Source organism: Dromiciops gliroides, chromosome 3 (assembly GCF_019393635.1).
Source record: "Dromiciops gliroides isolate mDroGli1 chromosome 3, mDroGli1.pri, whole genome shotgun sequence".
NCBI classification, from domain to species: domain Eukaryota; kingdom Metazoa; phylum Chordata; class Mammalia; order Microbiotheria; family Microbiotheriidae; genus Dromiciops; species Dromiciops gliroides.
Genome location: NC_057863.1, coordinates 467,920,767 through 467,935,764, shown reverse-complemented (window position 1 = coordinate 467,935,764; position 14,998 = coordinate 467,920,767). Strand labels below are relative to the sequence as shown.

Genomic DNA, 14,998 nt, shown 5'->3' with positions numbered 1-14,998 from the left:
TAGGTGAAATCTAGAAATTAGTTACCTCTGATACCAGGTTACTGACAGTCTTAGCAAGAAGGATCTGAGGAGTATCGGGCACAGCCTGGCAGGTTCCTCTTTCCTTGACATGTTTCTCTTTGTATTTTAACTGCAGAAAAAAAAGAAATGCAATTCTTCATGTCTTTGGTGCCCTTTGGCAAGCCTGTTTTCAAATTCCCCAAATGTCCCTAAATGAGCACATATCAGGGAGATGGGATTTTTTTGCTGAATCAGGGATATACTGTGAATTTTCCTAAAGAGAGGTGATATTTTCTTACTTTATAGGTTGTACTTGGAAAGCACCTTTCATTTTTGCATCTTTTGAATTCAAAATTTAAAGCTCTAATACAAAACCTCATTTGCAACAACAGCAAGAATACATCTTGCATTTGTCTATCACAAAAATCACAAAACCTCAGAATTGGAAGGGACCTCAGGGGTCATCTTCTCAACTTGTACCTGAAAGCAATCCTTTCCATAATATTCCCAACAAGGAGTCTTGTAGCTTTTGCTTGAAGACTTTTGGAGAGCAGGGACCCACTATATCCCAAGCTAGTTTTGGCTAGCTCTAATGAAGAGGATGTTTCTCCTCATACCAAACTCGTGTGCCTCTTTGTACCCATCATTCCTGGGTATGACTACATGGGCCAGGTAGAGCATGTTTCAAGGACTAACACTTCAGGATTCCATGCACTCATCAATGGGTCTGGGGTTCTGATGCATATGAGAAACAGGATAGGAACCTGGGCAAGGATATCACTGAAGAAGAAGATACTTACATCACTTTCTATCAAGGAATTCCTCAGGGCCAGCACCATGTCTTTGTCATCAGTGACAGAAAGCTTACAACCCTTCAGGAACTCTCGGTCCAGCTTATATTCAAACTACCTCAGAAGAAAGGGGAAGGAAGAGTGAAATGAGCAAGAGACCAGGACATCCCTACCATGGGAAACGATACAAATTTGCAACAACTCACACAAGGATTTGTAACCAGGTATGACTAAACACTTGGAATTCACGTTTATGAGAGTGAAGATGAATGGACATAAAAATGAGCAAGAAAGACTTTGGTGACTTATCAAAATATACAAATCAAACTTGAGAAATTTCTTATTATTGTATCCTGGGGGTTGCTCATACTTTCCATCTCCATCTCCAGTTTCCTAGAACTCAGCTGCAACTGTGAGTGGTAACCACACTTCATAGTCTGAGCAGAAATGGTTTTTTCAGCATATATGTATGCTGTCCCCAAGACTGGATTATAACACCTGCCCATGCCACCCTGCCTTTCCCCTTACTGATCAGAAGAGGGAGGGATGGCTGACTTTTATAATAAGATAGAAATATGCTAGATAGTGATTAGGGTTTTTTCCTTTTTTTCTTTTTGTGGCTGCTTCATGCACTTGTGCATGGCCATGTTTTCATTTCTCTTACATCACTTTGTTGCAAGGTTGACTTGGCAGCTTGTAGGAAGTCAGGTCTGTCAGCAATCCACCTCCAGTGAGCTTTGGTGGCTTCGTATTGCTTCTTATAATACCTCTGTTTTTAATGAAAATGAAAAATTTAATTCAGTAGGGCTCAAACAGCATATGGGAGCCTAGTCTTCCCTCTGAACACTTGCCAAGTGATGGCCATTAATGCAAGTGAAAGCCCCATCAATGATTTACAAATAAATACCTGAAGCAAGAGATTAGATTTATTTTTAAAGCTCTTCATAAATGAGGATTCCACAGCATTTCTTTTCTTGTGTGTGTTCTATTCCAGCTTAACCTTCACAAGAAAGTCCTTTCTTATTTCTAACTAAGCACTCTCCTGGAAGAATTTAAGACCATTCTTTTTTGATCCTTTGGGGAGACAGGAATGATTGACACCTTCTAATAGCAATTACTTCTCTTAAGAACCATTCATATTTGAGTTTAATCAATTTGGAAGGGACTCTTTTGAGCAAGTGGAAAGGTAACCTTTCTACTAATGAAGAGTTAATGTGTAGGAAGATAGTTGTTTAGTCCAATCCCCCAGTGTATTGAGCTGCTGAATTATTTTCCATTTCACAAATAGACTCTGGATTCAGGGTGGTGCAGATAATATGAAATTCTGTGTGAAAGATGCTCCTGGTTACTTAAAAATGAAGAGAAGGCACCTTTCCAAAGTTCCAGCTATGCTAAAACTGTCTCATTTATTTCAGAGTTGAAGCTCCTGTTTCTTAACCACCAGATCTAATTCTGAAATGGTTGAGACTTGTATGGCTGACATGAGAGTAGTTGTAATTTGCACTTAAGGAATAGACTACAGTCATTGTTCCCTTTGTGACAACCAAATGTAATAACTCATTTGAGTGTCAAACTGAAAGCTCACACAATTTGTCTCCTGAACTGAAAGCTCAATAATGTGAAAAGACACTCAAGGAAAATGCAGTAGAAGAGCTGATGAGTCTGAGGTTCGCCAATAACAATGCAAAGGATTATTCACTACTGAGCAATGAATGTCCTGGAACTTACATTAGTGTTTACTTTGTAGGCATCCTTGGCTGCCTTTATATGAACTGCATCAGGTTCAATCGTGCAATTAGACTTAGTCCTGTGGTATGCTTCTTTGTATTTCAGCTGTAGGAAGAACATAATTAGCCAGAGGTGTTTGTGCAAAAACAACTTATCAAGGCTTTAGAAACAAGTAATAAAAGCTTAGCTCTAATATAAACATTTTCATGAATTGAAGAGTTTTCATTTGTAGGAAGCAACCAGACCTTCAGGTGTCAAAATTGAGACCTTGGTTCACAGGGTCCAAATGGCTCCTCAACAAATAAGATATATGCCATTGATTTGGGGCTTTATTTATTTCCTACTTTTGACTATGTTCTAGTCAGATTAATTTCATGGTTAAGGGACTTCCAGATAAATTCTTAGGATCATAGAATCACAGGCAACTAAGTGGTGCAGTGGATATAGCACTTGACATGATGTCAGGAAGACCTAAGTTCAAATTTGGCATCTTAACCTCTGATGCTTCAGTTACTTCATCTGTAAAATGGGGATAATGATAGCATCCACTTCCCCAGGGTTGTTGGGAAAATTAAATGAGATAAAATTTGTAAATTGCTTTGCAATTAAAGTGATATACAAATGCCAGATATTATTAGATGCTAGCTAGCTATCATCTTCTTCCCTAATGGTGATTTAATAATAATATGTGATATGGGAGATAGAACATAACAGTTTCTTGTTGGTGGCAATCAATGAGAAAACAGTGCAACTACATTAAATGAGGAAATCCTGAGGACTCCAGAAAGAAGTGAAATTTCTTTTCCCTCTTACCTCTCCTTCTTCATATAATCATGTTTACTGACAGTTCCCAAATAGAGATTCTGAAGCGAGTCCCCAATAATGCTTCACTTACCCACATTTTGGGGAAATGTTGTGTCCTGCATAAATTAATTTCCAGGTATAACTAATTATACCTTTATGGGCTATTTAAAAATTTTTCCAATCATCTTGAATAAAATATCTTTCTTAAATGCATTATATATCTCTGCCTTCTTAAATAGCTTATTATTGCACTGAATTTACATTTTCTTGAGAACTTGAAGTTATCATTTAGACAAGAATTATTGTTCTATTCCTTAATATGATGAGTTCTGAGTCAAAGGTACGTGGGACTATTTACCCCTAAACTAAATGGTCTCTGAATGCTTTAATTTTCAAGTCTTTATATAATTTTTTAATAGTTTTCCATATCTTTATTTGGCTGCTGTTACTCAGCTGTTAGTTTCCACTTCTTGCTGTTATTAGTGTGTGTCTGCCTCTATTAATCTAATTCTTTTTAAAGTTTCTGTTCTCTTAGTTCTATTGAAGCCAAGAAGTTGTTCTTCATTTATTTTTTATTTTAAAATTTTATTTATTTATTTGCAGGGCAATAAAGGTTAAGTGATTTGCCCAGGGTCACACAGCTAGTAAGTGTCAAGTGTCTGAGGACAGATTTGAACTCAGGTCCTCTTGAATCCATAGCTGGTGCTTCATCCACTGTACCACCTACCTGCCCAGGAAGTTATTCTTTAAATCAAATCTAAATCCCTTAATCAGGAAGTCTAGGCCCATGAATTATGAAGCCAAGTTATATGCCAGAAAAGTAATTTCTATTCTTTCCTCCAAAATTAGGATATTAAGCTATTGATTCCATTTATTAACCAAAGGTTATAGATCATAGAATCATAGACCTTGGGTTGAAAAGGGATCTCAGTGTCTGTCTAATCCAACCTTCCTCATTTTATAGATGAGGGAACTGAGACCCAGCCGGGTTAAATGACTTTCCCAAGGTAATGAAAATAGCAAATGTCAGAGACAGGATTTGAACCCAGGCATTCCAACTCCAGTCAGTGCCCCCTCCACTGTACCGCACTGCTGCTCTTCATGAAAGAGAGTTTGACCTGTTACCTATATTACAGAATTTCAGAGTTCAAGATGACATGACCTAAAAGTCACTCCTGTACTTACATCACTGATTCGGTCTTTCACTTTGCGGACATGCAGTAACATGGGGGTGTCATGGATTGTGGTGTAGCCTCTGGGTCTGGCTTTGTTATATTCCAACTTGTAAAGAATCTGGAGGGATAGAAAACCACAGGGGTTCAGTTAGAAAGCTCATATCTCTACACCAATCACTTTGCACTGAAAAATTCTGGATGCCAGTTTTCTATTGAGCTGGCTTTAGCAAGGAATAGGAACTTTGGAAGAATTTCTCATCACATCATACTCTAAGACCTTCTAATTTTAGAGGTGTCTTCCTACTCACATCACTGATTTGCTTGTTGACTTTTGTGGTACGCAAATGTTCTGGGGTATCCACCACAGATGTAAATTTGTCCTTTGTCTTCTCATAGTTTTTCTTGTACTTGATCTAATGATGGAGAAGAAGAAAAAGTCAGTACTAAGAAACAGAGACAGAACCTTCAAGAAAACTAAGATGTTTGAATTTCTAATATGGTAAATTTGGATAAGATGTAATTTATGTAAACAAATGGTCTTTGGGGTTCTCAATTTTAAGAGTATAAAGTGGGGCAGTATAAAGGTGGTACAGTGGATAGAGCACTGGCCCTGGAGTCAGGAGGACCCGAGTTCAAATCTGACCTCAGACACTTAACACTTACTAGCTGTGTGACCTTGGGCAAGTCACTTTACCCCAATTGCCTCACACGCAAAAAAATTAATAAATAAATAAATTTTTTAAAAGAGTATAAAAGGGTCCTGAGACCAAAAAGGTTGATACTCTTGTCTTAGAAACTTGCCAGGGACATTAAGAAGTCATGTGACTTGCTCTTTGTTACACAGTTGTCAGAGGTAAGTCTCATGTGTAAGTCTCTGTAAGAAAGACCATTCAACTTAGTTATGGACTGGAGATGTAAAAAATGGACACCATGACTATGGGAAAGGGGTTAACTATTCCTATTCCTAATAAATCTCATTCTCAGTAGCACACATGCAAATATGCCTTTGTGATTTGATGGTCACAGAATAAATTTTCCATGCACAAGCGATATTAAGCAATATGTATGACACAATGACAAGACTATAAGCACAAACATTTGATGATCACACTTGAACAAAAGAATTAGTTCCAGAGAGTGGGTTGCTTACAGAGAGAGTTTATAATCCTTCACTGGATTTAGAGGACCACAAAGTGAAAAAACATATTTTAGTTTGTATTCAACTGAAAAAAAATCTTTCTTTGTCCATCTGGGAGCTCTAGAATTTAATTTCACTATGAATATTTTCATCTCAATCTCTTGGTGTGCATAGTCACTTTTCTCCAGTGTTTCAGGCCAACATTTCAGATAGTGCTAGAATGGAATGCCATGTATTTCTGTCGGCCTTGAAACACTATCTTTTAATCAATGAGGCTGGAAACCGTGTTCATGAGGGATATAGACACTAGGGGTGTGGTTTTGTATGATTTAAACATTAGCAAATGGAACTGACTCAAGAGGGCTATAACTATGGGAGTTATTGAAAGAGCCACATTGTAATTCTCTTTTCTTTTTTTTTTTAAATATTCTTTTTTTTTCTTTTTTTTTTAGTGAGGCAATTGGGGTTAAATGACTTGCCCAGGGTCACACAGCTAGTAAGTGTTAAGTGTCTGAGGCCGGATTTGAACTCAGGGACTCCTGATTCCAGTGCCAGTGCTCTATCCACTGTGCCACCTAGCTGCCCCATAATTCTCTTTTCTTCCAGCTGGTATTGTAACTCAGAAGTAACAAAGAGAAAAAGTGAGATAGAAACAGAAACATAAGGTTGATGAATTGTACATCTCTTGATATAGTCATCTCTCAAAGAATGTTTTCATCTATTTAGGACAAAATTAGAAAAAGTTAATTTGGCAACATAAGGTTGGTGAATTGTATATCTCTTGATGTAGTCAGATTTCAAAGAATGTTTTCATCTGTTTAGGACAAAATTAGAGAAAGTGGATTTGGAAAAATATCAATTTTGATGCTCAGTTTGAAAGAGTTTGGGTTTGCTAAGAATTCCAAGAGGGACAAATAGTAGTTGGCCCATTCCATAGAGAGAATTACTATAGCAGCTTCACCATCAGTCACAGTATGAGAAATGATCATTTATGTAGCTTTGTGATGGAAAGCATGATGAGATGAAGAGAGAATGAAAGCTTTAAAATCAAAGAATGAAAAGGTCTATAAGATGACTCTGCATCACATAAAACATTACCTGGCTCCACATGTGTGTATTGTAGAGTGCAGTCAACATATCTGGACGCAGAATTTCATTACATCCGTGTCGTAGAAACATCTTGGCACTAGATTTATATTTTTTCTGTCCATACAAAGAGCAGTGAAGCACAAGAGAGACTTATAAAGACAAGGAAGAACACAGCTCTATATCCCAGTCACCTCAGAGTGAAGAGATGTAGGCAGAAACACTTCACGTACTCACATAGATGTGTGTAGATAAAGACACTAAGAAATTATTGGGCTGCCAAGTAGAAAGGCTTCAGAATCTTAAGCTTATCGCTTATGATTTTAGAAGTGGTGACTAATACCACCAAGAAAGTTTTAGTTATGATACCAATGAACTTGCTTTTAAAAAATAAATCAGAGAAATGATAAACATCAGTAATAATAATCTTTTATCCCCTTTTTCTTTTTCTTTTTTCTTTGCCTTGCAAATCAAAGTGATTAGTGGCAGGAAAGTTATGATTTGCCCTTGCAAATTGCAGCCCAGTAAGATGAGGGAGACATTTTCCAAGTTAATGCTTCCCTTTTCTACTACCACATCAGGTAGGAGTACGCAGAGCATAGACTGGCTCACTCAAAGAGCTTATGTGCTATTTGGGTGGCTGAACAGATATTGTTGGAGGAGGCAGGAACAGAACAGTTCAATATCATAGGCAGAACCCTATGACATCCTTGGCTGCAGACATGACGAACATCTCATGGAGAATTCGGAGAATAGCACTGTTTGTTTGGGCCATCTTGGCCAGCACTGTTACAGTACCTGACTTATTTGTTCGCCTACGGTCTTAGCCAGCAGATGTCTAGGCTCATCCACCACAAGGCTGTACTTATCTTTCCGCTGCTGATAATCAGCTCTGTATTTTTTCTGCTCAGAATAGTATATCAAATTATAACAAGTTCACAATTTCAAGGGTATGGAGACATGTCTCTAGATATAAACCCTAAATGCCATGAAACCTAACAATTCCAGGAGGGGGTTCTTGAGCCCTTCTGTGGACTAAAGGAAACACAGAGTTAAATGAATAGAATTTCTCCCTGAAGAAGACTAAGGGCATGGGATGAATGTGTAGGGTTTCAATGACACTGAAATACAAGTTCTCTGAACCTACACATATACCATCTTTAATTGTAATGCCATTAGCAATGCCAGATTTCATTAATCCTTATGTTCTATTTAGAATAATGCTGGACATAGTATCAGTTTACAGTTTGGAGTCATAAGTTCCAAAAAGCTAAACATCAATAAAATCTGTAATTATTCGAGAAGAAGCCTGAGGTTTCTGGCAATAGTTCATTTTATACATGTTCAAATAAAATTTTGGAAAATGCTTTGTTTTGGGGTGGTTGTTTTTTTTACAAACCAGTAGGAAGGGTTGGTGGGGCTCCTTCAGAATCTCACAGGCAGAAAATCTTAATAAAGATGAAATAAGTGCTCAGCAAGTCAAATGAACAAACTAATCAAAGAACTAGGCTACATTTTCAGTTTTTCAAGCAATTAGCATGTCTATCATCATTTTTGACCTTTCTCTTTTACTTATAAGCCGCCTCTACAAAAAAAAATAAAGGAAAAACAGGAAATTAAAGATAAAATTATCCAGTTGTACATAAGTTCAGGAATTGCTGAAAATTCCAAAGATTTTATTTTAAAGTTAACTTAATAAGCATACACAGATGGCTAGAAGAAGGGTTGGCAGAGCATACTGGTAAATTCTTTCTGCCAAATGGCTTTCTTTCTGGACAAAGGATAAGAAGAAAAAATGTAAAGTCATAGACCACAACTATCATGCCAGAGAAATCTCTGTTGTCATTGCAATCTATCAGAATACTAGGCTACAAATAATATTAAACTAGTCAATCAACAAGTACTTTTCCAAGAATTCTGGGGTCTCTGACTCAAATCCTATGCTTAAACTCACATCCCTAATCTTTTTTGCTCTATTAGTACCTGAATCTTTGTTTCTCTTTACAAAGACTTGTTATTTCAACTAAATATCCATTTGAACAAAGACCTACTAAGTCTTAGTTGCAAATGACCAAGTTTTACCATGACTGCATATTAGTAGTTTAATTCTTATGTTTTGCTAAAAAAAAAACAACAAACATTTTTAAAGCATGAGGACTATGCTACCCTTATTTCGGCCCAAGTAGAGGCTTTTTCAGAAGCTCCAACAGTCTTAGTATATGCCCTTCCCTGCTTTCTATGGAATATATTTCTAGATCCCATTGGTTAGTGGCATCATGGATATTTTTCTCTCTCCCTTGCTTTTAATCTGCTCTTTCCTTTTCTGTCACTGTCATTTCAGTTCATTTCAATAAGTGGCCTAGGATACTAATGGGAAACACACAGGCCTAATATGGAAAGGTCATACTTACCTCATCCATCAGTTGAGTTGCATATTTGAAATGCCTATTAATTGGACAGTCAGCTATGTACTTGAACTTAGACTTTGTTTTTTCAAATAATTCCTTGTACTTGTACTAGAGAAAGCAAATAGAAAGTTGTTATTTTAAAACATAGCATGCTGTGATGTGGGATGCTAAAAAAGCTATATGACAAATTCTTAAGCATAACTTGTAATAAAAATGTATTTATTAATTAATTCAGTAAATAAAATGAGCTCTCACCTGTAGGCCCTGAAGACTAGCCTAAAAAGACATTTTTCATTAACTCACTCACTTAATAATAGATCTATCTTGGGAAAATGTATTCAAGCTCTATTTCTCTTCTTCCACTGCCCTTAATGATTATCTCTGGCTTCAAGAGAAGGCTGCCAGTATTCAAAAGGGGTGATTTTTTTCATTCATTCATATGAGTACAGTTTTCACTGAGTTTGTTGTTATTTTTCAGTTGTGTCAGAGTATTTGTGACTCTTTTTAGGGTTTTTCTTGACAAAGATACTGGAGTAGTTTGCATTTCCTTCCCCAGCTTATTTTATAGATGAGGAAATTGAGGCAAATAGGGTTAAGTGACTTGCCTAGGGTCATACAACTAGTAAGTGTCTGACTCCAGATTTGAACTGAGGAAGATGTCTTCCTGATTCTATGCCCAGCACACTATCCACTATACCCCCTAGCTGCCCTCTTCACTGAGTTTACTCATAGATAATTATATAATGTTAGAATTTAGAGACCTTAACAGTTATATAGTTTAATGCTACCATTTTACAGATAAGGAACCTGACTCAGGGAGTTTAGGTGACTTGACCAAGGTCACACAGCTAGTTAGTAGTATAAAATAACCTTTTTATCTTTGCTAGATAGCATTGATTCTCACAGAGTAACTTCCCCATGGCATATTAATAGGAAGTAAATGCTAGAATTGTCATGTAGAAATGTAGATTGGGGCAGCTAGGTAGTGCAGTGGATAGAGCACTGGCCCTGGATTCAGGAGGATCTGAGTTCAAATCCAGCCTCAGACCCTTGACACTTACTAGTTGTATGACCCTAGGCAAGTCACTTAACCCTGTTTGCCTCAATTTCCTCATCTATAAAATAAGCTGGGGAAGGAATTGCAAACTACTCCAGTATCTTTGTCAAGAAAAACCCTAAAGAGTCACAAATACTCAGACCCTTGACACTTACTGTGTAACCCTGGGCAAGTCACTTAACCCCAACTGCCTCACCAAAAAACAAAACAAACAAAAAACCCCAAGAAATGAATTGATTCCCTTTCATTAGATTAATATAAATGGTCATAGTAGTTCGGGTCTCTAATATAGAATTTCCCTAAGAAAAATTCTATACAATACCTATTGAAAGGTTTGGAAGTAAGGGTAGGAATAGGTGTGTAATCTGAGAGGCATCTAGGTGACATAGTGAATAGAGAGTTGAGCTTGGTTTCAGAAGAGCTAAATTCAAATCTAGCTTCAGACACTTACTAGCTGGGTAACACTGGACAAGTCACTTAATCTCTATTTGCCTTGGTTTCTTCATCTGTCAAATGGGGATTATAATAGCACCTACCTTTCTGGGATGTTGTGAGAATTAAATGAGAAAACATTTGTAAAATACTTAGCATAGTGCCTGGAACATAATAGGCACTTAATAAATGCTTGTTCCTTCTCTCTTTAGAGTTGGAAAGGCAGGATTACAAAACTTTGCTCAGGAGACCAAAACTGAGCACATGCACTGCTTTTGAAACAACTGAGTTTAGCATCTAGTTAGAAGGATTAATTAATTAAAATTAAAAGCTACTACCCAGCTGTGAGCCACTATGGTAACTAATTACCCCTTTCTCCTACTTGAATTTCTTAATTACTTGGATTCTTTTCACATTATGGACTATAAAGTTGAATTGAAACTTTGTTTTCAAATGACTAGTTATAATCTCTTCTTAGCAATCCCTGAATATTTGGATTCTCTTTTATTTTGTGTAGGGGACCTTTTTTTGTCAAATATCTAACAAGAGATCTTCTTCTATGTCCTAAATTTTTCTCAAAACAAAATGACAATGATCTAAGCATCATAAAGATAGACATACCTTGCTATAAAGGGTCTTGTTTTGTTCTGCCAACATCAAGTCAGGGGTATCATGGGCATAGCAACCAATGCCCTTAAGCCATGTCAAGTCTTCTTTGTATTTAACCTAAAAACAAATCACCATGAAAACACTTTTAAGTATCTACATAAATATGGCCTAACATTAGTCTATATAAGTAGAGTGATCTGAATAATTAAAGGTCGAGAAATTTTTTTTTTATCATAGAGTGATTCACTCATATGTTGAATATCATTCCGTGGTGTCTCGCAGTGACTGTATGTAATTTGTCATTTACATAGGAAATCAAAACAATTTTAATCGTCTCTCAAGTCAACACAGGGCAGCTGTTTCTTAGAAAGCTAATAGTCACTTTAGAAGAAAAAAAGTCTTGTCAATTTAACCTTTATCTCCCCTTTCCTTAATTCAGTCAGAGGTACATTATTTAGTTTTCTTCATCTTTAAAACTTGAGAATTTTTTAAATGACAGAAATTTGAATCACTAATGACATAGGCAGAGATAACATATGCATATATGTTTTTGTATAAATAAAAGTAAAGAAAGATTTTTAAGACTCACATCACTGACGGCATCAGTGACAGCCCGGTGGTGGTAGTGCTCTGGGCGGTCTGGAATTGACCTCCAGAATCCCAGTTGGCTCATGTAGTTTTCTTTGTATTTCACCTGTGGCAGAAACAAAAAAGAAAATGAATGATTCTTCCCCAGGGTTAAAATAAGCCCTGACTCACCCATTGACCAGTTTGATTCCTGCCCCCGCCCCATTCAGTTATTTTTAGAAAGTGTGGGTGTTAAATTGTGATGAGTTCTTAGTATTTCCACAGTGGGCAGCTACAGGACAGAATCTCCAATTAAGATGTGTAAGAGAAAAGCCTGAGGAAAGCATCATTTAAATGAGTGTGAAAAAGAAGAAAACAAGGACATACACTGCTGATATCATCTGTGACCCTGCGGTGATAGACAATGTCCAGAGCATCCTTTACAGTGTGGTACCTCCCTTTGGTCGCGTGGAATGTTTCTTTGTAGCGTAACTGCGAAGAGAGAAGTACATGTCACAAACAAGCACTCAAATTAACTTTGTGGGGCTCTCTCCAGCATAAACTTTTTCTCATGGGTTTATATCTGAAAAACCTTACTGTAGGTCTGAACAAAACTCAGTTGGAAAGGGAAAAAAAAAAAGGTTTATTAAGCCTGAAGCATAACAATGTACAACAAACACTTTTATTTCTTGGGCCAGAGCAATCCCTTTCTGGAGCTGTGGTTATGATTCTAGGTCACATTAAATTTCAACTTTATGTTTGGTTTTATAGTATTGCCCTTTTACTCAAGGTCACTGATCCTAAAACAGTACTGTGATTTCATCTTGTGTCTGAACAGATTATAGACCTATCCAAGTGAGCTGTATGGAATACTGAATGTCTTATATTCTTAGCAGATTTTTATTAAAAGAATTATGTCTGGTCATTATAAAAGTCAGATATTCTCTCAGAACTGGAAACAGACATTCACTGTATTGCTTATAGGTAACTACACCCACTTATTTTCCAGATGTCAGCCATATACTGTATTTATTTTTGTAGGGTTACATTTTCTCAACCCAGCTACCACCTAAGCCCCAGGAACATTTATCTCACTTAGAGGCACAAGCCTTTGGGACAAAGCATACCATGTGGCATCCTACCTTAATATTTTTATATGGGAGAAATCTGTTTAAATGTACATTGAATATAGTCTTGAAAGGGAAGAGCGTGGTGAGTGGGGTGAAAGACAAGTCACAAAAAGTTACATATAATCCAAGAGGGATGTGTGGATGAAGAGATTTCATCATATGTATTTGTTTGTTGTTTTTTTTTCCCCCTGTGAGGCAATGAGTGTTAAGTGACTTGGCCAAGGTCACACAGCTAGTAAGTGTCAAGTGTCTGAGGCTGGATTTGAACTCAGGTCCTCCTGACTCCAGGGCCAGTGCTTCATCCACTACACCACCTAGCTGCCCCCCATCATATGTATATATGTCTTTTTTTAGGGTAGCTAGTAAGGTCACTTACTTTCCCTCATCAGTTGCATCCCTAAAAGTCCAGCTGCCTGGTCTCCGCAATACCCAGGACTCAACAAATCATAGGTCCTGGGGTCACTTCCCTTATTTGCTACACCCTAGAAGCCACTCTGCCTAGGAATATTGCAGTCCCAGTAGAGAATGGCACCTGCCTCGGAATGCCTAGAAATCCCCAAATGGGCTTATACTATGATGAGCTTGGGGCAGAGGAGAAGCAGGGGAAAGGGCTCAATTTATGACCCAGTTGCTTAAATTCACATCGTCAACATGATTCTGGGAGTATTGGGTACAGTAGCAAGCTTGGGTACTGATTCAACTTTAGTAAATAGTCTATCTTTGATGACTGATTTTGACATAGCAGGAAAAACACTGGATTTGGAGTCAGCCAATGTGAGTTTGAATTCCACCTTGTCACTGAACCTGTGTGACATTGGACAAGTTACGTCTCTTCTCTGATCTTATTTCCCTATCTGTCAAATGAGTGGGCTGGATTAGGTGACTTTTCAGGTCTCTTCCAACTCTAAGTATACAGTCATGTGAGTCTTCTTCATTATTCAAATTGTGAATGGTTTTACCTGAACATAGAGTAGGGATTAGAAAGCTGGCCTCAAAGTAGGGAGGAGTTGGGTTTAAGTTTTGCATTAAGTTTGTGTTCACCCTGGATCCGTGACCCTGGGAAAATCGTTTAACTTCTAGTTTTGTTTGTTATTCAGTTGTTTCAGTCATGTATGACTCTTTGGGACCCCATTTTGGAATTATCTTGGTAGAGACAACTCTCTAAGAGTATAAGTTTCAGGGAAGGTGCTAACCAGCATTGGTAGATGGAGTTTCCTCACTTCCTTATAGCAATGAAATCATGGGTATAGTCCCTATGCCTATCCCTATTTGGGGTGTGTGTGTGTGTGTGTGTGTGTGTGTGTGTGTGTGTGTGTGTGTGTGTGTGTGTGTGTGTGTGTGTTCCCTTTACACCTATAATTTTACTGGTATAGCAATGAAGAAATCCCTTCCACCAAAGCAAATCAGGACTTTCCCTTAAACTTATTTTCCTAGAAAGTTACTTGCAGGCACCAAGAGATTTAAATAATGAATGGAGTCAGCACATTAATGTCATTTTAACATTATCATCTGTTTTAATTATCAGGAATTGACAGTCCTGCTTAGCAAATGATACTAAGACACTTTGAGAAGAGAATCCAAATTTCATCTACATTATCATAGAGAGCAGCCATATGAGAGGAAGCTCCCTCTTAGTTGTGTCTTCTGCTAACTGGCCTGACTTCATTCATCTTTATGTTAATTGTATAACATGAGTTATGTGATAGGCATTAGAAATATAGAAATGGTTTGATTATTGTAATGTGTTATCCTAGCTGTTTTATCGAGTGTGCTTCAACCCCAGCCCTATTTCATCATAGCAGAGCAGGAAGGAGGAAGAGAAGAGCACATTTCTAGGATACTTACATCACTGGCGTTCCAGTAAGCCTTTTTAGCTCTGACAAGGATTGGTGTGTCAGGGACTGGAGTGTATCTGTCCTTCATTTTTTCATACTGAATTTTGTATTTTTTCTAAAAACAAAACAGAGAGAGGGAATTAGACTCGGGTTCGAGTGCTTTAATCTATTGCAACCTCTGACACAGAGGGGTGTCATGCCAATATCAAAGCTTTAGGAATGTTATACTTCATATTAT

The 14,998-nt window shown here is 37.4% G+C and overlaps 1 protein-coding gene across 1 annotated transcript in view; it reads right to left on the bottom strand.

The window, feature by feature from the left end:
• NEB (nebulin) overlaps positions 1–14,998 on the bottom strand; it is a 229,466-nt gene that overhangs the window by 42,239 nt on the left and 172,229 nt on the right. Inside the window, 13 exon segments of the mRNA XM_043991344.1 lie at positions 26–130; positions 801–905; positions 1,456–1,560; positions 2,520–2,624; positions 4,509–4,616; positions 4,807–4,911; positions 6,735–6,839; positions 7,521–7,625; positions 9,134–9,238; positions 11,241–11,345; positions 11,818–11,922; positions 12,183–12,287; positions 14,771–14,875. Of these exon segments, the coding sequence (XP_043847279.1) occupies positions 26–130; positions 801–905; positions 1,456–1,560; positions 2,520–2,624; positions 4,509–4,616; positions 4,807–4,911; positions 6,735–6,839; positions 7,521–7,625; positions 9,134–9,238; positions 11,241–11,345; positions 11,818–11,922; positions 12,183–12,287; positions 14,771–14,875 (1,368 nt within the window).